This window comes from Panthera uncia, chromosome A2 (genome assembly GCF_023721935.1).
Source record: "Panthera uncia isolate 11264 chromosome A2, Puncia_PCG_1.0, whole genome shotgun sequence".
Taxonomy (NCBI): Eukaryota; Metazoa; Chordata; class Mammalia; order Carnivora; family Felidae; genus Panthera; species Panthera uncia.
Genome location: NC_064816.1, coordinates 9291826 through 9314373, shown reverse-complemented (window position 1 = coordinate 9314373; position 22548 = coordinate 9291826). Strand labels below are relative to the sequence as shown.

The following is a 22548-nucleotide window of genomic DNA, read 5'->3' as shown; positions in this document are numbered from 1 at the left end:
CCCCCCCCCCGCCCAAAGCCCCACAGCACAGGAACTTTGCAGTCTGCCGGGCTCACTCCTGTGTGAAAGCAGTCTACTCTCATAGCTCAGGGAGGTCTGTCCCATTTGAGACTAAGGCTCAGAGAACGGGGATTTCCTCAAGGTAACACAGCAAATGAGGTGGGGCTGGGGACACTGCCCTGTCATTTGGAACCGTTTACAACTAACTGAACAATGGTACACAGAAGGGCTCCCCAAGCCCCCCTCACCTGGGCCACAGCCTGGCTCTGGAGGTCCTGCTGGCCCGTGTGGCTTGGGGCGGGGGGGGGGGGGGGTGCTGGCCGAGGACTGATGGCTCACCCTGCCATGCCCATCGTCCCCAGGTGTAGTCAAAGTCGTTTTCATCCTCTACAACAACCTGGGTCTCTTCCTGTCCACCGAGAACGCCACAGTGAAGCTGGCAGGTGAAGCAGGTACAGGTGGCCCAGGCGGCGCCTCCCTGGTGGTGAATTCGCAGGTCATCGCGGCGTCCATCAACAAGGAGTCCAGTCGAGTCTTTCTCATGGACCCTGTCATCTTCACCGTGGCCCACCTGGAGGTGAGCTGAGGCATCCCCCTCCCTCTGTGGGGGTCCCACCACCTTCCATGTTCCCAACCTGCATATTCTCCCCACTATGTGTTCACCCACCCCAAGAACAAGTTACGATCCCTTTCCGGGACGCCGGTCCCCCGGCCTCCATCTCAACAGCTTGGGCCATTTGTCCCCGGAGACCCCAGACTGTCACCTGGAGCCCCGGCCCCTTTTCTCATGCTTGTCACCATCCCGGGAGCTGGGTGTGGGGGCTGGAACGGGATTCCCTGGACCTGACTTCCCGGCCGCCACCACACGACAGGCCAAGAACCACTTCAATGCTAACTGCTCCTTCTGGAACTACTCGGAGCGTTCCATGCTGGGCTACTGGTCAACCCAGGGCTGCCGCCTGGTGGAGTCCAACAAGACCCACACCACATGTGCCTGCAGCCACCTCACCAACTTCGCCGTGCTGATGGCCCACCACGAGATCGTAAGCTGGCTGGCGCTCCGCTCCTCTGGGCAGGCCCACCTGCTCTCCTGGCCTTGCATGGCAGAGAGAGCACTGCATGGCCAGTGCAGGGAAGGCCAGCTTCGTGGGCATGTGGGCAGGAGGGGGGCCACCAGTCTTGCCTGGGGCATGAGGCCGTATGTCTGGTTCTTTCTGGTCACGGTCCCACCTTCTCCCTTCTCTGGAGAAGCAAGTCGGTGTCACCTTCATCATCTCTCCACAAGCCTTCCAGAGCATGAGGAAGTGAGCGTGCCAGCTGCAGAAGGGTGGGGGCCGGCGAGCTGGCCAGGGGGCAGAAGACCAGATGGGCAGCACTGGTGGTGCCCGTGACCTATGGCCTTGCTCGCCACTAGTACCTGGCTGAGCCCAGAGCGAGCCTGGCTACATAAAGGCCACAGGTGCTGAGTGCCCCCCCCCCCCATCCCCCAGTACCAGGGCCGCATCAATGAGCTGCTGTTGTCGGTCATCACCTGGGTGGGCATCGTGATCTCCCTCGTCTGCCTGGCCATCTGTATCTCTACCTTCTGCTTCTTGCGGGGGCTGCAGACCGACCGCAACACCATCCACAAGAACCTGTGCATCAACCTCTTCCTGGCTGAGCTGCTCTTCCTGGTGGGGATCGACAAGACTCAGTATGAGGTGGGCTGGGACTCAGGGACAGAGGCAGGCGGGAGGAGAGGCGGCGCCGTCCCGGGTGGCTCCTCACCTGTGGTCCCCGTCCCCGCTGCCCCCAGATCGCCTGCCCCATCTTCGCTGGCTTGCTGCACTACTTCTTCCTGGCCGCCTTCTCCTGGCTGTGCCTGGAGGGTGTGCACCTCTATCTGCTGCTGGTGGAAGTGTTTGAGAGCGAGTACTCCCGTACCAAGTACTACTACTTGGGGGGCTACTGCTTCCCGGCACTGGTGGTGGGCATCGCGGCTGCCATCGACTACCGCAGCTATGGCACCGAGAAGGCGTGAGTGTTCCTCCTCTCTTCCCCCCACCCCCACCCCGACAAGTCTTTCCTCCTGCCTGGCTCTCTGCTCAGCAGTACCTCTTAGGCCAGGACCCTCAGGGCACTGGCCTCCCTCCTCCTGAGATCTAAGGCCACAGCAGAGTCCCTGGGGACTAGGATTGGGGAGGGGGGAGGGCTTTCCCGCCTCTTGTCTACCCCAGCCCCACTTCCTTTACAGCTGCTGGCTCCGAGTGGACAATTATTTCATCTGGAGCTTCATCGGGCCAGTCTCCTTTGTTATCGTGGTAAGTAGAAAGGTGGTACCCGCCAGTACGTCTCCGTTCTTCATGCAAGCTAGCCTTGACCCCTGAGCACCCCCCACTCCCCCCGAGCCTTGAGAGGGCTGGTTTGACCACCATCGAAACCGAGCAGCCAACCAAGAGGACAAGAGCATAGCAGGTCCGTAAAGCTCCAGCACCGAGGCCCATCCATCCAGGCACTGTGATTTGAGCCCCTGCCTGTGTCAGGTGTGGGCCCTGTCCTCCCAGCAGCAGGAGCCACATTAACAGTTGTTACCAGTCAGCAGACACCTGAGCACAGGTACATTGGCAGAGGCAGCCCTAAAGAAGGAGGGTGAGACTAAGACTTGGCCAGGAGCTCACAATGGGAGGTGGAGGGACCCCTAGCCTAGCCAGTACCACGTGTAGCCTAGCCCCTCCCCTTGTCCCACCCCCAGGTGAACCTGGTGTTTCTCATGGTGACCCTGCACAAGATGATCCGGAGCTCATCTGTGCTCAAGCCCGACTCCAGTCGCCTCGACAACATTAAGTGAGCAACCCTTCTGCACACCCCTGCCCCTGATGTCTCCATACTGGGCCCGGCCTCTCCCAGGGCTTCCTAAAATGTGGTGCTCTCACTTTCAGTACCACACGATGTGATTTTAAGGACAAATGTGGTGTTTTATTGTGCTTGTTATATATCTACTTAATGAGTATTGGAAAACGCGGGATTTAACACATCTAACCTGTGCTCTTGAAGACATAGCTGGTTAGTGTAAGGCTAAGTGCAAAAGGTAAGTCCACTTCAAGGAAACTTACAGAGAAATAGGCAGCAAAAGACAGTTTAAGGGGCTGGAAACACGGACCAAAGGGTGAAGGCTAACGACTGACCTTTGCAAAACCCCAAACCCCGACCTCGGGCCCGGGCTGGTTGAAAGTACCGCGGTGCAGGCCATTCCCCCCGAGGCCCGCGCATCCTAGGTGGGTCTTTGCAGCCAGCATCGAGGCTCGCCTGAAGAGGGACACGCAGCAGGGCTACGGGGGAGGGCTTCTCCACTGTAAGGGACTTTGATATCCCTTCTCCCTCTCCCCCTCCCCAGATCCTGGGCCCTGGGGGCCATCGCGCTGCTCTTCCTGCTGGGTCTCACTTGGGCTTTCGGCCTGCTCTTCATCAATAAGGAGTCGGTGGTCATGGCCTATCTCTTCACCACTTTCAACGCCTTCCAGGGGGTCTTCATCTTTGTCTTTCACTGCGCCTTACAAAAGAAGGTGAGGTCAGGGGAGGGGTGCGAGTGCCTGCCTTCTGCAGTGGCACTGTGTCTGCTGTGAGGGGAGAGCAGGCTTGGGGTCAGGAAGGATTTAGGCAGGGGTGAAGATGGTTCTGGAAAAGAGCAAGATACGGCAACACGGGGGAGCAAGAAAGCAGGACAGGTCTGGGGAGCTGGGAGAGCACAGGGCAGGATTGTGACAGAGGATCAACCTCACCCCCCCCACCCCCAGCGTGGGGCACAAATCAAGGGTGTAGGAGGGAGAGGACTGAGTACCACCCAGACAGAACGTTTCCACTTCAGTAGTTGGGAGATGAACTGTGAGTTTTGTGGTAACAGTTTCCTTTTCAAATGTGTGAAAATCTGAATCATGAAGAAATATATATATGAAGGAGATCAGAGAAGCAGACGAGTGTGGAGAGGGTGTACAGGCAGTAAGCTCTAGACGAAAGTCGGGGAACCTGAACCCAGGTGTTTGTAGACTTCGGCTTCAGGGGAGTAGGGAGCCCCAGACAGTGGTGGGGGCAGGTGGACAGTGAAGCGGGGAAGGCTGAAGCAGGGGACAGAGGAAGCAGGGATCACAAGACCGCTGCTGCAAGACCCTGGGGCCTGCGTTAGATACGCAGGGACAGTGTGACCCCCTTGCCGCCCCCATGGCACACAGCCAAAGCCAACATCCTCGCACAGCCCCTACTTCACGCACAGTGACAGCGACACCCTTACAGCAGCCGCAGGCTCACACATTCCTACCCGGGCCTCCCTCTCCTCCCCTCCAGCCACGCTCTCCTCTGCTTTCTCTCAAACACCTAGACACGGACCCTCCTCAGGGCTTGTCCCTGCTCCTCCCCACATATCCACAAGGTCTGCTGCCTTATTTCTTTCAGATCTTTGCCGAGAGGGCTCCTCAGGGAGGCTCCCCCTGGTCTATTTGAAATCACAGACCCCCACTACACCCCCAACCCACAGCACCGCCCGACCCCCTTCCCGGCCACAGTTGTCTGTACAGCACCTGACACCATCAAACATCCCACACGACGTGCCGGCGTTTGCATCTACGTGTGTCTCTGTCTACCACGGTACTAGCTCTCAGAGGTAGAGCCGTGGGTCTGATTTGTTCTATGCCATTCCTGGGGCCTAAACTCTCCCTGGCACACGGCACATGCTCATTAAAGATCTGTCGTGTGAACAAATGAGAAACCCAGCAGTGGATGTGGAGAAAGGAGGTTGGGCCTGAGCAGCGAGAGAGGCTGGCTGACCGTGGTGGGACGGGAGACGGAGAGGTCTGAGAGGCTCGCGGGGCACCCGCTGCCAGCTCCCTGTCCTCCTCCCCACCCAGGTGCACAAGGAGTACAGCAAGTGCCTGCGTCACTCCTACTGCTGCATCCGCTCCCCCCCTGGGGGCGCTCACGGCTCACTGAAGACCTCAGCCATGCGGAGCAACACCCGCTACTACACAGGGACCCAGGTATCTGGGCCGGGGCCAGGGCACCGGGCAGGGCTCCCTGGGGCTGAGTGTTGCACCCACAAGCCCGAGAGGCAAGGCAGCACTCAGCCCGGGTCCCTGGTGGTGCTCATCAGACGAGTGACCTCAGAAAGATCCTGGAGGGTGGGCGCCCCGGGGGCCCCCTCACGTCCAGGCTATGTCCCCAGAGCCGAATCCGGAGGATGTGGAACGACACCGTGAGGAAACAGACGGAGTCCTCCTTCATGGCAGGCGACATCAACAGTACCCCCACCCTGAACAGAGGTGAGACAGCATCCCTCGCCCTTCACTTTATCCCTCAAGATTCTTAGACCGGTGTCTCTGGGCCACCTTGTGACCTCTGACGTCCCGGACAGGTACCATGGGGAACCACCTGCTGACCAACCCCGTGCTACAGCCCCGTGGGGGCACCAGCCCCTACAACACCCTCATTGCTGAGTCGGTGGGCTTCAATCCCTCCTCGCCCCCTGTCTTCAACTCCCCAGGTGAGAGCACTCCAGTACAGGAAGAGATCAGCAGCTCAGGTCGGGGAGTGTGAGGTCTGCATCCCAAGGGTCTCTGCTTGGGGCATCCTCATGCTTCCTGAACTGGAGCCTGGGCTTGACTTCCCAAGCACACTCTCACCTTCTCTCTTTTCTCTCCTCGCTGGCACCTGCAGGGAGCTACCGGGAACCCAGTAAGTGTGACTTGCCTGGTAACGTTTCTGAGGCCGGGAGGAAAATGTGATGGTGGCCTCCTGGGATGATCTCACTCAGGGAGGAAAACTCAGGGTGCCCCCCAAAGCCCCCCCCCAAATACAGCCGGAGGGGGTTATATTTGGCTCTCAGGTAGGCAGTGAAGGTGAGGAGTGTCAGAGCACAGGAAATGGAACCGGTCACACAGAACTCTTCACATAGCCTCTACCTGAGAGGGGACCTGGAGAGAACTGGTCCCCACCCCCTTCCCCAAACCTGCCGCTGGGCTGGTGTCCCCTCTGCCAGTGAGAAAGAATGGGAATGGGAGAGCTCAGCCCAGGGGGAAGCAGGCACCCCCTCTCCCGTGTGCCCATGCCCCTGTCGCCGCCCACACGCCTCCTGAGCCCATCCCCTTTTGCCTGCAGAGCACCCTCTGGGAGGCCGGGAAGCCTGTGGCATGGACACACTGCCCCTCAATGGCAACTTCAACAACAGTTACTCCTTGCGAAGTGGGGATTTCCCTCCAGGGGATGGGGCCTCCGAGCCACCCCGAGGCCGGAACCTGGCCGACGCTGCTGCCTTCGAGAAGATGATCATCTCAGAGCTGGTACACAACAACCTGCGGGGCGGCAGCAGCGGGGCCAAGGGCCCTCCACCACCCGAACCCCCCGTGCCACCTGTGCCAGGGGGCGGTGGCGAGGAAGAAGCAGGTGGGCCCGGGGGTGCTGACCGGGCAGAGATCGAACTTCTCTACAAGGCCCTGGAGGAGCCGCTGCTGCTGCCCCGGGCCCAGTCGGTGCTGTACCAGAGCGATCTGGATGAGTCGGAGAGCTGCACTGCGGAGGATGGGGCCACCAGCCGGCCCCTCTCCTCCCCTCCGGGCCGGGACTCCCTCTATGCCAGCGGGGCCAACCTGCGGGACTCGCCCTCCTACCCGGACAGCAGCCCCGAGGGGCCCAGCGAGGCCCTCCCACCACCCCCGCCTGCGCCCCCCGGCCCCCCTGAAATCTACTACACCTCGCGCCCACCGGCCCTGGTGGCCCGGAACCCCCTGCAGGGCTACTACCAGGTGCGGCGGCCCAGCCACGAGGGCTACCTGGCAGCCCCAGGCCTCGAGGGGCCAGGGCCCGATGGGGATGGGCAGATGCAGCTGGTCACCAGTCTCTGAGGGACCTCACGGACCAGGGGCTGGTGGCCCAGGCCAGGGAGGGAACCCTGGGTGGGGCTCTGGTGGGAGAGGGAGACTCACGGAGGCAGTGGCTGGTGGGCCACTCTCTCCAAGTACCCGTCGGCCGTGGGCCCTCTAGGCCCCTCAGGAGTTCTGCCATGGGGGCCTGTGGTGCAGGGTTCACAGACAGGGTTTCCTACCAGCCACGTGCACCAGCTCGAATTGGGGGAAGTGCAGTGAGGAGAAGCCAAGAGGTCCCCAAGGGAGTAAAGGAAGGAGAAATTGGATGGGTGCAGCCCACTCTCTACTTCCCCCTCTCCCCTACCTTCCTACCCCCTGGAGGGAAACGAGGGCTTTGGTCTCCTTGGGCCAAGGGCCCTGCTGAATGGAACCTGTCCGCTGCTCCTCTCTCTGCATCTGGAAATGCTGCCAGCTGCACCAGGAAGGAGCAGTGGGAGCAGACAGACAGGTTCCTCCTGCACTAGTTCCCTGCTCCTTGGAGACTGGGGCCTCTGGCTCAAGAGAAGGCCCCAGGGCAGGCGGAACGGGCAGTTGTGGCTGCTGGTTTAAAGGTGGAACTTTCTCTGAAGCTCCTTCCCTCCTCTGCTCTTCATCCTTGCCTCCCCAGCAAGCCTGCCTATCAGCCTCCTCAAGTGCACCCAGTGACCCCCTCCCTTGGGGTGACTCCTGATGAAGCACAACTCCCCGCAGGGCCCCCAGCCCACAGGGGTGGCCATATTTGGGCAGTTCCCAGTCCTGTGGGCTTGGCTAACTGGGGAGCAGATTTTGGGTCTGGATCTCCCTGGGGAGTGGGTCCTGGGCTTGGATCTTTCCCTAGGGGGCCATCTTACCCCTTCCTCTCTCCTCCTCCTCCCCCATTGCTGTAAATATTTCAACGAAATGAAAAAGACAAAAAAAAAAAAAAAAAAAAGACAAAAAAAAAAAAAAAAGGAAAGAAAATCTCATCACTTGAAGCCACCGGGAGCCTGTGGCCCAGCCAGCCCGGGGCTTTCTCCGGAGCAGAGTGGCGCCACCGGGCCCTGGCAGCCAGGACTTCTCCGTGTATGTGTGCATCCCAGCCGGGGTGGGCGGGCCGCCAGAGCAGCTTTTTACAATCCAGAGACAGAAAACAAAATCTAGAAGCAACAGCGAAACAAAGAACCTGTTTCCTTCCCGGCACTGTTTCTGTCGCCTCTTTCCCTGCTCCGCCTGTCCCTGGCCTCAGTCAGCCCTCCTGGGGCGTGTACCTCACTGCCTGCCCCAGGACCGGGGCCTGTCTCCCCCTCCCCTCCCCACTGGCCCGGGGGAGACACCCTCACACCCAAAGATGCTTTTGCCAAGATGGCTGCGCTGTCCCTTTGAGTTCCTGCTTCTTGTATATTGCTTCTGGGACTCTGGGCCGAGGAAGAAGGGACTGATTTCCCACCTAGAGAGGTTGATGGGGGAAGGAAAGTGGAGGCAGCAAGTGGTGGGTGTGACCGGGAGGCTAGGAGTGGTGAAGTTGTCTTCTCCCTTGAGGGGGGTGGGGAGGGTATGCAAAGGTGAGAGATCACCTTCCCTCCCCTACACCCTCCTGCAGGGGACACAGAGCCAAGTACCAGGGCCTGCAGTCAGGACACCTTTGTATTGGGGGCTCTACCCCCAACCTATAGACTCTGGAAGCTTCAGGCTGGGGATGTCTCCTGAGTACCTCTTCCAGCACCCTCCTCTCCAGCCTCTCACCCTGGCCTCCCCTGCCCCAACTCTTTGAGGGTAGGGTAGTTCCATTGCCACACTAGCCCAGCCCTATCATTGCCATTCTCCCAGGGGTGGCCCTCCACCCCTATTCTGGCCCCCTTCTTGTCTCTTTTGCCCCTCTCTCTTTTCTCACAAGTGCCATGAGTTTTCAAACATCTTCGGGTCTCAGCCTGCTGCTGCCATAAACTTCTTTGGGTTAAGGGGGTGGGGGTGGGAGGGAAGGCTCTAGGGAGGAACTAGGGGAAAGGGACAGGTAGGTGGCTGGAGGAACCCTTTTTGCTGCTAGAAAGTCCCTCCCTTCTCCTGGGGAGCTGGGGCTGGCTTGTCCCCATCAGTTAGGGGAGAAGGGGTCAGACCAAAGATGGTGGTTTGTCCCATGTAGGGAGACAGGTGTGGGGAGAAGGCAGGTTTGGGTTCCAGATCTGGCTTTTCGGTAGGAAGGCTTAACCTCATTCAGCAGAAGAACATGGATAAGTCTGGATGGGGAAGAGAGAAGTATAGGGACAGTCTTGCCCAGACAGCTCTGTGGCCTTCCTTGGTATCACTAGGCCAGGAACTCCACTTAGGAAGGGGCAGTTAGAGGTCTGTGAAGAGCTGGCAAGAGAGGAGGGACAATGGAGGAGTTGGCCAGGCGTCAGTCCAGCCAGAGCCAGAGGCTGCCTCTGCCACCAGTAAGAGGGCTGGAGAGCAGGCCTGGAGGGAGAGTTCCACAGGGGGTGGGTGCTGGAGGTAGGCAAGGAATCAGCTTTCTCTCCCCTGACCAGCCCTCCTTTTATCTCTCCAGATACTGACAATCAAGGGGAGAGAGGGTGTGGTGGGTCCCTAGGTTCTCATTCCAGCCAAAATCACCAAGGTGGATTCCCAGGCCTCAGAGCTGCATGGCAGGGCCCCCTGGTGGGGTTGGACACCACTGCAGTCAAGTGCAAAGCCACCCCCGAGAGCCCAGGTGTCCCCTCACCCCAACCAGACCTGGTGCCTTGACACCCCACCCCAGCTGGGACAGTATAGAGAAGGAAGGGTCTTGGTTTCCTCTCCTACTCTCTTCCTTGGGCTCCTGAATTCATTTGCTTTTAAATCTTAGTATTTTTTGTTGTTGTTTCCCTGGCCTTCCTTTCTCTGTCAACACCTCTTTCCCTGTGTCTTTTTCACTGTCTCTGTGTACCTCTTCTTTCACCCTCAATATCTCTTGTGTCCATTCGGGCCTCCTCCCCTCTCTCCCATGCCCCCCAGTCCCTCCTTGGTCTCCTTTTCGATATGCCAAACCAATTTTGGGTCGAGTGCATTTAACGAGAACAAAACAAAAGGCTCATAACAAGGACGTTTCAGAAAAAAACAAAAAGTTTAAAAAAAATTGTTGAGTCAAAAAATCAAACAATAAAGAAATTAAGATTTCTTGGAATGACAAGAGTGGCGTGACTCGCTGGGGGGTAAGAAGTGGGTGAGTGGATCTGCTCAGAGTGTCCCCATGAGGCTGAAACGGTGAGAACCCGCACTGCAGCATTTTGAACCCACCGCAGAGGCCTGGCGAGTCACAGAATCCTAACACTCACAGAGAACTTTGCAAGTTCCTGGGTCTGGCTGAGCACTTCAGGTGCAGTTTCTCTGAATCCGCATAAATGCTCTATGGGGGAGGTTATCAGATCTCCATTTTGCAGACGGGGAACCTGGCTTACAGTGCCTAGATGAATGCCCAAGTCTCTCTGGCCAGGCCACTGCATATCAAGTGTCAGAGAAGCCCCACCAGCTGTATTTCAGGCAGAGTGCAGGCACCGTATGCTGTGCCTGTCTCGTTCCACCTGCCATTCCTAGACCCCCACGTGCTGCTGGAACGGTGCATTTTCAAACGTGCCAAGGTGGGACCGCATCACGTGTATTGCACATTCTCAAACGCAGCTCCCAGTGCTCCGAGAGAGGAAGGACTATTCAAACAGTGCGAGCATCTCTCTGTGCCTCCCTCCCTTCAACATCCGCATCCAGGATGCCACACTCCCGATTCTCTTCCCACCTCTCCAGCCACTCCTTCCCAGTTTGTGGCTGGTTCCTTCTCATCTCCTGACTCTTAACACCGGTGAGACCAGATACCTACACTCACTCCTTAGGAGATCTCAGCCTTGTTGCATGGTTGTACATAATAACTATAAACTGACAACTCCCAAACACAGAATTCCAGGCTGAACTTCTGCCTTGAGTTCCAAATTCTTTCACATCCAACCTACCCCCTCCACATTTCCCCCTAGGTGTCTGGCAGGACTCCAAACTTAACTTGTCCAAACCTGTCCCCCACAGCTCCTCTCATAGGCTCCCCACCTCAACTAATCGCAAATCCATCTGCGACTCAAGAATAAACCCTTGGAGGTTCCTTTGAACTTACCTCTTTGTTCAACCTCACATCAAAACTGACAGAAAATGGAATGGTGGTTCTAACTTCAAATTATCCACAGTTAATTCTTATCACCCTGGTTCAAGCCACCATTGTCTCTCATCACGACCACTGCAACACTCCCCTAACTAATTCCCTTGTCCTTCTTCAGGCTTTTCTCAACACAGAAACCAGAATGATCTTGGTAAGCACCTTGTCCCTCCTCTGCTCAAAAGTCTCCAGTAACCTCTTCTCTTGCCCAGACAAAAGGCCAAAGTCAGCCCAACAGCCTACAATGACCTATGAGGCTCTACGACATCACATCTCATCCCCATGGCTCTCCTCCTGCTTCCCTCCACTCTAGCCATGCTGGGCTCCTCACTGCACACAAAGATGCAGGCACCTGCCTCGGAGCCTTTGCCCTGGCCGTTCCATAGCATTCACTTACTCTCCTGCAGAGAATCCTCCTGCTTATGAAAATCAGAGCTTCCCAAGCCACTCCATTTAAACTGCAATTGGCTACCCCAGAACTCCCTAAAACACATTTTGCTTTGTTGGTCTCCCGTAGCACTCCTATCTACAAACTAAGAAACTTCTTTTGCTTGTTTATTATCTGCCTCCCCAACCAGAATGTAATGTAGAATGGTGTGTTTTTGTTCAGTGCTGTTCCCCAGTGTCTAGCACAGCATCTGACACACAGTAAGTGATCAATAAATATTTGTTAAAGGATGGAAAGCTGAAATGAAAGGGAGACCTAGAGTGAGCCTGAGAGGAGAGTTACAAATGATGGAACTGTGTGAATCGGCCATTTCTTCCACTGCTCTCGGTTCCCATGTGCCCCTCACTGCGCAATGCTGAGTTTAATTTAGCGCAGCCCTGAAACCTAAGTTCACTCTTTCTGCTGGTACCCAACCCAAGAAAAGGCAATCTGCTCCTATGCTGGAAGAGGAGCTGATGGTACTGGACTTACTGAGACACTCTGTGAGCAGGTGTGGGGACTTCAAGGGTAATCAAATTTAACTATATATGATTCTGACTTCGTGCTCTGATTTTGAGATCAAATCCCAGCATAAGAGGAGGTTCTACAACACAACCAGCTCTTTCACCTCTGTGTCCTTTACCCTCCCCAGCACGGCACACACCGTCCTCTGCTAGCACAATCTCAATCTGCCGTGCCAGATGCCTGTGACCCTCAGGTGGCTGTTAGTGGCACCCGTACATACCTGGTGCAGCCATCTGCACATGACCAGGAACGGGAACACTTACGTTGACATTTATCACTTCCAAGTTCCTTCCTACAATTCACCGCATGTACTTATCACAAAGTATGTATTCTTATCCCTATTCGTCAAATGAGGAAACTGAGCTTAGAGTGACAATGACCTACTCACACAGGACAACTGGGCAGTTCAAAGTGTCTGCATCCCACAGATGCTTTACATGCCATCCATTTTAATCCTTTCAGTGACCCGACGAGGCAGGTATTAGCCCTGTTTTATGGCTGCAGAAGCCGAAGCCCAGGACAGCTTATCCCCACGTTCACTTGGCTAATAAGAAAGAGCTGGACCAGGCCTCCATCTTGGTCTTCTGATCCCAGGAGCTGCTTCTAGGGATGTCTGTGCTTGGCTGCAACTGCCCACTCCCCATCACTGTTCACCAACCCCACGTGGCACACAATACAGAGGGCTGACGATCTGGCTCCTCACATCACAGGAGATGCCCACTAAGCACACCACACTCCCCAACAGTCCCCACGTAGGTAGCATTAGGGCTGTCCAGAGCGGGCTGATGTGAGTCAAGCCAGAAGGACGGCCTAAATGCAGAGCCACAGAGGATTCTCTCCAGACCCCCAAAAGGCTAAAGGCACTGGGGGCCTCCAACCCAGAGAAAACCTCCTCTGTCCCACAAACTCTCGGCAAGACCTGGGGAAGCCAGGCTGAGGCTAGTCCTCAATCCCCACAACATACACAGGCTTATTCTGCTCTTCTCTTACCCCTTCAAACATCAGTCATGGAAACGAGCAATGAGGACAGGCCCCTGCTGCCTCCTCCCTCCCCCACTTAGATCACGTTCACTGCACCAGGACTCTCCTTGACCAAAATCCTTGCAGCTGCTAATCTTTTCTGTTTGTCCTGTCCCACCGTCTTCCACAACCCTCCACCTTCATCTAAGTGATCCCAGCCTCTCACAACTGAAGCCCTCATTGTAACCCAACCAGTCCTCTCCTGGGAATCAATCCTAAACAATCACAAATGCACATGAAAACTTAGCAACAAGAAGGTTCACTGTGGTCAGGTTTCTGTGAGTGAAACACAACGAATAAAATTTCAGCACAGAAAATCATTACATAAATCAGGCACATAAAACAATACATATAGCCATTAAATACAACGATGCAAGGGGCATCTGGGTGGCTTAGTCGGTTGAGTACTCAACTTTGGCTCAGGTCATGATCTCGCGAGTTCGAACCCCGCATCGGGCTTACTGCTGTCGGCGCAGAGCTCACTTCAGATCTTCTGTCCCCCTCTCTCTCTGCCCCTCCCCTGCTTGTACTCTCAAAAATAAATAAATCATTTAAAAATAAATAAATGAATAAATTTTAAAGATGGTGCAGAAGAACATTAAATGACATGGAAATAAATTTTTAATAAGATTTTGTATAAAAATTTAGATATAAAAAAGATAAAGCATGACCCACCTTTTTGAATGACACTTATATACAAACAGCGCATAAACAGTTACATAAACTTGTGTGTATTTGTGCATGTGCACACACATGCATGCGTATATTGTGAAAATTAATAAAGGGAAACCTCACTAAAATGTAGTCAAGAGGCCAGAAGGTGGAGCTCTCGTGCCCTATCGCCAGCAGTCATTTGCAGACCCAACAGGAAGAGATGCACCTAGCAAGTGGATTCCACTTCCCTACCCCAGCAGGAGGAAGGTTTTCTCCCCGCAACCAATCCTCCCCCCCACCCCGCCCCACAAAAGCCCAGCTGAAGAGAGACAGATTAGCTCAGCCTATGAAAAGCCACTACACTTCGGACTGCCAGTTCACTCCAAAGCACTTTTGGTTTATAACAGCCTTCCCAACTTTCCCTTTTCTCTATAAGAGCATACCTCTCCTTTGTCCTTTAGAGTTGCCTATGGTAAGGTTTTGTCTGGCCACAGCTTGCAAGTCCCAAAATGCAATTCTCTTATTCCCAAATAAACCCGTTTTTGCTGTTAAAACTCAGTTTTATCCTTAAGGTTAACATTACATGTACGTATATGTACACACATATAACATCAGAATATAAAGCTATACTTCAGAATATGAACAGTGAGTAACTTACTTTCTTCCAATTCTGCATTTAAAAAAATTATTTCAGGATCGCCTGGGTGGCTCACTCAATTAAGCATCCGATTTTGGCTCAGGTCATGATCTCACGGTTCATGGGATCAGGCCCCACATCGGGCTCTGTGCTGACAGCTCAGGGCCTGGAGCCTGCTTCAGATTCTGTGTCCCCCTCTCTCTCTGCTCCTCTCCCACTCATGTTCTATCTCTCTCAAAAATAAACATTAAAAAAAATTTATTTAAATTTTTTCATTAAGCATGTATTACTTTTGTAAAAGGAAAAAGTATTCGTGTGTCCTACTTTCTGTGGAATAACAAAAACCAAGAATAACCGATACCTCTGAAAGAATGAAGAACTAGGTGTGAGAACCAGCCCTTACAAAGATTGGTTATGTGGTAATGTTTAAGAAAATGCGGTGTTGGCACAGGAAGACAAACAGGCCCATGAAGAGACCTGTGACTGGATGCAAACTTGTTCTAGACAGAGGTTACAAATCACTAGGGAAAGGACGGATTGATCCAGAGGATCTCAAGGGTTTTGGTCTTGGGATCCCTTTACCCTCACAAAACTTCATGAGTGGAATTGGGGAGGACTAGGTGGAGCACAAAAGATTTGGGAGACAAAGAAAATACTCTTGAGACTATAATGACGGCACACGTCTGTCCAAATCCACAGAACGTACAACACCAAGAGTGAACCCTAATGTGAACTATAGACTTTGGGTGATAATGATATATGAATGTAGGATCAACTATAAATATACCACTCTGGTGGGGATGTTAATGGTGGGGGAGGCCATGCATGAGAAAAGGGGAGGCAGGGGGCATACAGAAAATCTCTGTACCTTACTCTCAATTTTGCTGTGAACCTGAAACTGCTCTTAAAAAAAATTAAGGGGCGCCTGGGAGGCTCAGTTAAGCGTCTGACTCTTGATCTCAGCTCAGGTCATGATCTCACAGTTCATGGGTTTGAGCCCCATGTCAGCTCTGTGCTGGGAGCACGGAGTCTGCTTGGGATTCTATCTCTCTCTCTGCCCCTCTTCCGTACTCACTGTCTCTGAACACTAAAAAAATTTAAGTTAAAAAATGAATTAAATCTTTAAAAAAAAAAAAAAACTAATGAGAACCCTAAAGAGCTGTTGTTTATAGGGATAGGGATTATTTCTATGTATATTTACTAAATTAGAAACTACAACTGACAATTTTTTAAAAATTTAAATTAGCTAATAAATCAGGGGCACCTGGGTGGCTCAGTCGGTTAAGCGTCCGACTTCAGCTCAAGTCATGATTTCACAGTTCAAGAGCTGAAGCCCTGCACGGGGCTCACTGCTGTCAGCACAGAGCCTGCTTCCCATCCTCTGACCACCCCCTTCTCTCTGCCCCTTCCCCACTCATCCTCTTTCTCTCTCAAAATAAACATTTAAAAAATACATGGGGCGCCTGGGTGGCGCAGTCGGTTAAGCGTCCGACTTCAGCCAGGTCACGATCTCGCGGTCCGTGAGTTCGAGCCCCGCGTCAGGCTCTGGACTGATGGCTCGGAGCCTGGAGCCTGTTTCCGATTCTGTGTCTCCCTCTCTCTCTGTCCCTCCCCCGTTCATGCTCTGTCTCTCTCTGTCCCAAAAATAAATAAAAAACGTTGAAAAAAATAAAAAATAAAAAATACATAAGCTAATAAATCCAACAGATGCTAACATAAGTCAGCTATTTTGTAAGAATAACTATGTTTTTAAAAACAAAGTAGTGAAAAGAATGGCATTGTTTTACATTTTGTGAAGCTCCTAGTGTTTGGCCCAATAGAAGAGACCAGAATTTTCACACAGGTTCTGCAATCAATCTGTTGCAATATGCTGTCTTGGTTGAAGTTCATAAAGGAAATCCAGCCTCACACAGATACAGTTAGAAAAGGACTGCGATAGCCTTTTCAGCTAATTGGGGATATCCTACTTTGTTACTTACCAAAACTCAACAAGTGGTGGTGTGTTCAAGTTAGTTGTAAGGTCAGGGGCGCCTGGGTGGCTCAGTCAGTTGAGCGTCCAACTTCAGCTCAGGTCATGATCTCGCAGTTCGTGAGTTCAAGCCCCACATCGGGCTCTGTGCTGACAGCTCAGAGCCTGGAGCCTGCTTCGGATTCTGTGTCTGCCTCTCCCTGCCCTTCCCATGCTCATGCTCTCTGCCTCTCAAAAATAAATTTAAAAATGTTTAAAAAATTAAGAGTTGGTTGTAAGGTGGAATATGAAACTGTATCAATGAATTTTTCATACTGTTACATTGAGCCCCCTTGGCCTACTGGAAAATACTGATCTACTGAATTACTATACAATATTTTGAAAATCTTCTTTGTTAATATCACCACTGATCTCATCAGAAAAATATCTTTAAATATTGCAAAGTAGTCAGGCTCATGGTGAATAAAAGTTTTCCCAAAGACTAAATTCTGCTTGAAAGCTCAAATTTTATCACTGGCAACACACCATCAATGGTCCTCGAAGTGACCAGCTCCCTTCATTCATTTCTGAGAAAATATCGGCCAAATATCTTAACTGAATAACTACCGTCTGTCATTCTTTCAAGTAAAAATGGTGTTCCATGAAAAAAGGCACCAGTTCCACCTCTACTCAAACAACTGTACAAGTGCACTTCCTCACCTCCCGTCGCTCTTCAGCAAGCAACAGACGTGCTCCGTGCAAACTTCCCATTTCACCACACAGAATATTACAAAGACTTGTTCAGAGGCTCGGTTTTAACGCAATTACTACTTTCATGGCTTCTTCAAGGACACTCTTAGGTGAAATTATTTTCACAATGAATGTGTGGCAGCAGCGAGGAATACGAGGACAACTACTACCACATTGTGGGGACACTGCACGGACTCCTGTGCTAAGGCACCAGCAGTTTCACCCACCACTGCTTTTCTACCAGTCGTGCAGAGGACAACACTGTGCAAATGAGAAATGGACGTGACCCTTTAGAACCATTATGAAAATGGTTTACCTCGTGGATCCCCAGGGGACCACATTTTGAAAACCACTGAACTACTCAATAAAGGAAACCGGGACAACTGGTTTCTGTGCGGAAGAAAACAAAAACACAGTCCCACCTCACATCATAAACAAAAATAAATTCCAGGTAGATTTTTTAAACGCTAAATATGAAAAGTAAAACTTCCATGGAGGAAAAAAGAGTAGATACAGGTTAAGATTTCTTAAGCAGGGCACAAAAAACACAAACTTTAAGTAGACTGATCATTCTGATGACATTAACATAGTAATAATAAACTCTGAACTTCAAAAGACACCATACAAATGAAAAGGCAAGTTTCAGATGTGAGAAGAACCATCTATACTCAATAAGATGAGGGCAATCCAGCAGGAAAACGGGCGAAGATATGAAGAGGCAACTCACAGAAGATAAAGGGTCAATAAACAGACATAAATAGCTCAGTCTCACTGGTCATCAGGAAAATGCTAACGGAAACCGCTAATTTACACAAATCAAAAAACAGAAATGTAAAAATCTGACAGTACCAAGTATTGATAAGGACACTGGGCAACAGCAACCTTGCTGGGGGAGTAAGAACTGGAATGGTCATTCTGAAGAGCAAACTGGCAATATCTAGGAAAGGTGGATATTCCCATAACCCAGTAATTCAACTCCTGATACGTATCTTAGGGAAACTCCTGCATGTGTGTACAAGGAGACACATACAGCAACAACCACTGAAGCACCGTTTGCAAGAGTAGAAAACAAGAAACAACCTAAATACTGAGCAAGAGGTAAATGGGTAAGGTAAGTAAACACTGTCCAACAAAACTTTCTGTGACCGTGGAAGCATTCTCTACCCATGCTGTCCAAATGTGGTTGCCATCAGTCACAGGGTGCCTATTAAACACATAAAATGTGGCTAAGGGTGACTGGGAATTGAACTTTGTATTTAATTTTGATTAATTGAAATCCAAATAGCCACAAGTAGAAAATGGCTACCACATCAGACAGCATAGCTACAGCAATGAAAATGTATTTTTTGGGGTCCAGCATAATGCTTTTGCAGCGATGTTACATATACGTAAACACATATACACTGCAAACGCATTATGTTGGACGAAAAAAGCAAGTTTCAGAGGTAACGGCTGTGACCAGAGTGGAGCAAGCAAGGTGTCTAGAATGAAAACTCTAGGAGGCACTCACCCTCAGCGTTGTATAGGTTGGACACTTGTGTGACCCTGAGAGTGAACGCCTCCTCAGATTTTGTGCCACAGGTGCCATGCTCGCCTCACCTTTTAAGTATATGTCCGGTATGCTACCTTGTCCGGGGTCCCCAAGATCATCCTAGGTTCAATGACTCACTAGGAGGACTCACAGAATTTTGCATAGAGCCTACACACAGCTATGATTTCTTACAGTGAAAGGGTACAAAGCAAAACTGGCCAAGGGAAAAGGCCCATGGTGAAAAGTCTGGAGGAAACCATGCACAAGATTCCAGGAATCCTGTCCTAGTGGAGTCACGTGGGATGCACTTAGTTTCCCCAGGAGAGTTGTGACAACACACGTGAAATACTACCCACTGGAAGCTCATTAGAGAATCAATGCCCAGGGTATTTATTGGGGGCTAGTCAAGTACCAAAAACACTAGACTCCAGAAGGAAAGGAGATATTCAACATAAAGCACATTGTACAGTTTAGGCACCAAGAACCACTCTTTAGGGGATGGCAGAACTCTTCTGAAATCCAAGTTCCTAGAGACCAGTCAAGGGCCAACCATGCAAACAGGCCTTCCTAAAGGACAGCAGTCTCATACCTACTATGGCCAACTCTTTTTTGCACAGATTTCATTTAGATAAAACTGTAGAACATGACACATAATACTATGCATTGTTTAAAGACACACAGATATTAAATTGTACAAACACGCACAGAAAAATAAACCCTGAATCTAGGGTTGTAGTTACAAGGGGAAAGGACTTGGTTTGAGGCAGGGGTACACAAGGCCTCTCAATGGCATCTCTGATGTTTGACTCCTTAAGCTGGGAAACAGGTAAAAATGTATTTTGTTATAGCATTTCTTATACCTTTCCAAGTGTGTGTGCACCTGAAATATTATGTTAAGAATAAAGACTCATCTCCTTATTACTGTATACTACTAAAAGTTTATGTCATGGAGTGCTCTTCAGACTCTAGGTACTATGTTAAGCCCTTTATGTGAATTTACTCTTTTGAATACACTCAAAGGTCAATGTGAGGCAAGTGAGAGCTCTGCCCTCAACTAGCTGTCCATCTACTGAGGGATGATGAGAGAGAAGCACAGTCTAAAACCAATTTAAGTTCTGAATGTTACCAAGATAGTAAAACAGGGTGATGTAAGGAAAAGCTGCGTTATGGTGCCTGGGTGACTCAGTAGGTCAAGCATCCGACTCTTGGTGTCGACTCCGGTCACAATCTCACAGTTCATGGGTATGAGCCACACGTCAGGCTCTGCACTGACAGCTCAGAGCCTGCTTGGGATTCTGTCTCCCTCCCTCTCTCTCTGCCCCTCCCCTGCTCTCTCCTCTCAAAATAAACATTAAAAAAAAAAAAAAAGGAGCTGCTTTAACTACGGTGGCCTGGGAAAGCCTCTTTGAGAGGGGCACTGGAGTTGAGCCATAAACGATGGGAATGAGACAGCCATGCAATTATCTGAAAACAGCACATTCCAGGGGGAACGGCCAGTGCAAGGCCCTACAGCAGGAACAAGCTTGGTGTTGAAAGATGGTAAATAAAGCCGGCAGGACTTGAGAGTGGGAACAAGAGGAAGACTAGGTGGTGAAGCCTGAGAGGTCAGCTGAGGTCACGGTGCAGGGCCTGAGCCACAGTAAAGACCTTAGGTTTCATTCTAAACCTGAGGAGCCTTTGAAGGTTTTAAGCAGGGTAATGACATGATCTGGTTTACAACTGAAGATTATTCAGCCAGCTGTATGGAGAACTCATTACAGACGGAGCCATTAGCACCACAGACACAACGCTTGTGGCTGATGAGCTTTTCAGGCGGTATGAAAAAGGGGGGGGGGGGTTCCACAATGCAAAAAGAACACTACAAAGTTGGAGTGAATAAGTAATTTAATGACACGTCTAGAAAACAACATCGTGGCAACTTCGTTCATCATTAAATGCAGTATTCACATAAACAATTGAATTACATTTGGAAATAATCTGAAAATCAGATTTTCTCAGTCACGAAAATCCGCCAAGAAATCATAGCTGATCATAAAAGTGGATTTTCTTGCAGCCAAATCATCTCAAAGGAAAAAACACTTTCAATGATTTTAGCCACAAAACATTTTTGTACTTAATGTAAGATATAAATGCAAAAAAAAAAAAAAAAAAAAAAGCCTAGCATCACGAGGCCTTACAACTCACTGTACCAAAACCACAGAGGTGGCTGGATAAGAAAAGCTAGTAGCTTGAATTGGTGTTCAGGCCTACACGCTGAGTCTGAACACTGGCCAGGGGACCCTTGCAAAGGCTTCTCTGGGAAAAGCACATTTGAACAGGTAGACCTGGCACCCGCCATGACAAGAGCAGGGGAAGAGGTTCTGGGTAGAGAGGGGTTCTGTGCTGGAAATGCCAGGTCAGGTTGGCAAAAACAAAAAGACAGTGTGGCTGAATTGAAGCTGGGGTTGGGCCTGGGGAGCGGCGACCAGAAACAAGGCTGTAGAGCCTGGAAGACCACATTCTCACCCGGAAAGCAGAAAAACACTCATGTTTAAAGAGTGACTAAAAAAAAATAAAATAAAATAAAATAAAAAATAAAGAGTGACTGATCCAGGGGCGCCTGGGTGGCTCAGTCGGTTAAGAGTCCCACTTCGGTTCAGGTCATGATCTCCGGGTTCGGGGGGTTCAAGCCCTGCGACGGGCTCTGGGCCCACAGCTCCGAGTCTGGACCCCGCTTCGGATTCTGTGTCTCCTTCTCCATCTGCCCCTCCCCCACTGGCACTCCGTGTCTCGCTCTCAAAAATAAACATGAAAAATTTTTTTTTTTTTTTTTTTTTTAAATTTTTAAAAAGAGTGATCCAACCGGTTTCAGACCCACACTGTCCAGGAATACAGGAACCACTTGCCACAGGGGCTTGTGAACACCTGGAGACAGTTCCAGCTGCGCTGTAAAAATAGAACTTTCCACGTCACTTAATTCTAACTAATTAACACTGACATTTAAAAAACGGTGTGTGATTGAGCTCAGGGAAAACTTTTAAGCCGGTTGCCGACAGCGTGGGCACGCGCTTCTCCATTTTCAAGTGTCAATTTTAGGAAACCCAAACCCAGACCAACTATTTCCGATGAAAGTGTAGCTGTAACCCTAAAACAGGGGACTTCGAAGCCTCAGTACCCTCGCAGAAGAACGTGAGGCATCTCATTTGTATGTTTTAGGCCCATCACTTGTTGAAATACTATTTTGGCTATACTGGGTTAAAGAGAACATTAAAATTCACTCCACCTGTATTTTTTTTTTTAACTTTTTTTTTTTTTTTTCCACCAAGACGTCCTTGCTAGAAAAAATGTGGCACGAGAAAGGCGGGTCGTGTTATTTTTCCCCCGGGTGGAAGCGGGAGTCTGGCCGGCAGGGCGCGACAGCGGTCCGACCCTGGCGTGGGGGCCGAGAGAAGTTTCTAGTTGCACTATGCAGTCACAAGTCGCGTCAGCGAGTTTTCACGGCCCCGTTCAATGAGCGGCGGGGGGGTTGGAGGGGGGGGGAGGACGTGGCCTGGGGAGCTGAGTCGCAGAGGCAGGACCCCAACTCCCACTCACAGCGCTCGGTGTCCACCTGAAACCTCCCAGCAGCTCAAGGAGGCGAGAGCGGGACTCGAACCAGGCCCCACTCCCGGGGCCCCAGCCCCAGCGCGTCGCGCGACCGCCTCTCCGTCTTCCCTCGCGGGGGTGGGGGAGGGGGTGACCAACGTTCACAAAGTTCACAACGGACTCCCCCACCGCTGGGTCTGAGGAGGGGCCGGGAGCCCCTTAAAGAAGGTCCCGGCAACGCTCACCTGCTGACAGACGCCAAGGCGACAAACGCTCCTCCTCTCACTCTACACACGCTTCGGCCACGCCGGCAGCCAACTTCCGCTCCTCTGCCGCGAATCCCCAGCTAAGTATTCCTCTCCACCCGCCCCCGCGACCAATTCAGCCAGTCACCTCTCAAAGAATCTGCTGCGTCCCTGCCACTCTCCTCCCTGCCAATCACCGCGGGCGCCGGCACCGCCCCTCCCGCCCTCTTAAGC

At 51.7% G+C, this 22548-nt stretch overlaps 1 protein-coding gene and 1 long non-coding RNA gene across 4 annotated transcripts in view; one reads left to right on the top strand and one right to left on the bottom strand.

Annotated features, from left to right (window-relative positions):
* ADGRL1 (adhesion G protein-coupled receptor L1) overlaps nt 1-10002 on the top strand; it is a 44984-nt gene extending 34982 nt beyond the window's left edge. Inside the window, exons 12-23 of one of the 3 annotated variants that reach the window (XM_049640007.1) lie at nt 363-577; nt 873-1043; nt 1491-1700; nt 1796-2016; nt 2234-2300; nt 2732-2823; nt 3374-3542; nt 4878-5006; nt 5192-5288; nt 5381-5509; nt 5683-5700; nt 6124-10002. In XM_049640007.1, the coding sequence (XP_049495964.1) occupies nt 363-577; nt 873-1043; nt 1491-1700; nt 1796-2016; nt 2234-2300; nt 2732-2823; nt 3374-3542; nt 4878-5006; nt 5192-5288; nt 5381-5509; nt 5683-5700; nt 6124-6866 (2261 nt within the window). In that variant the 3' untranslated portion in view covers nt 6867-10002. Of the gene's footprint in view, nt 1-362; nt 578-872; nt 1044-1490; nt 1701-1795; nt 2017-2233; nt 2301-2731; nt 2824-3373; nt 3543-4877; nt 5007-5191; nt 5289-5380; nt 5659-5682; nt 5701-6123 lie in introns of those variants that run through there. The other 2 variants (XM_049640008.1, XM_049640009.1) reach the window with 2 other exon arrangements.
* On the bottom strand, nt 2934-22404 carry LOC125929109 (uncharacterized). The gene is made up of 2 exons (XR_007459806.1): nt 22315-22404; nt 2934-3529 (listed from the first exon to the last, which is right to left on the bottom strand). It is a non-coding gene; the product is annotated as an uncharacterized LOC125929109 (long non-coding RNA).
* Nucleotides 22405-22548: the final 144 nt, after the last annotated feature.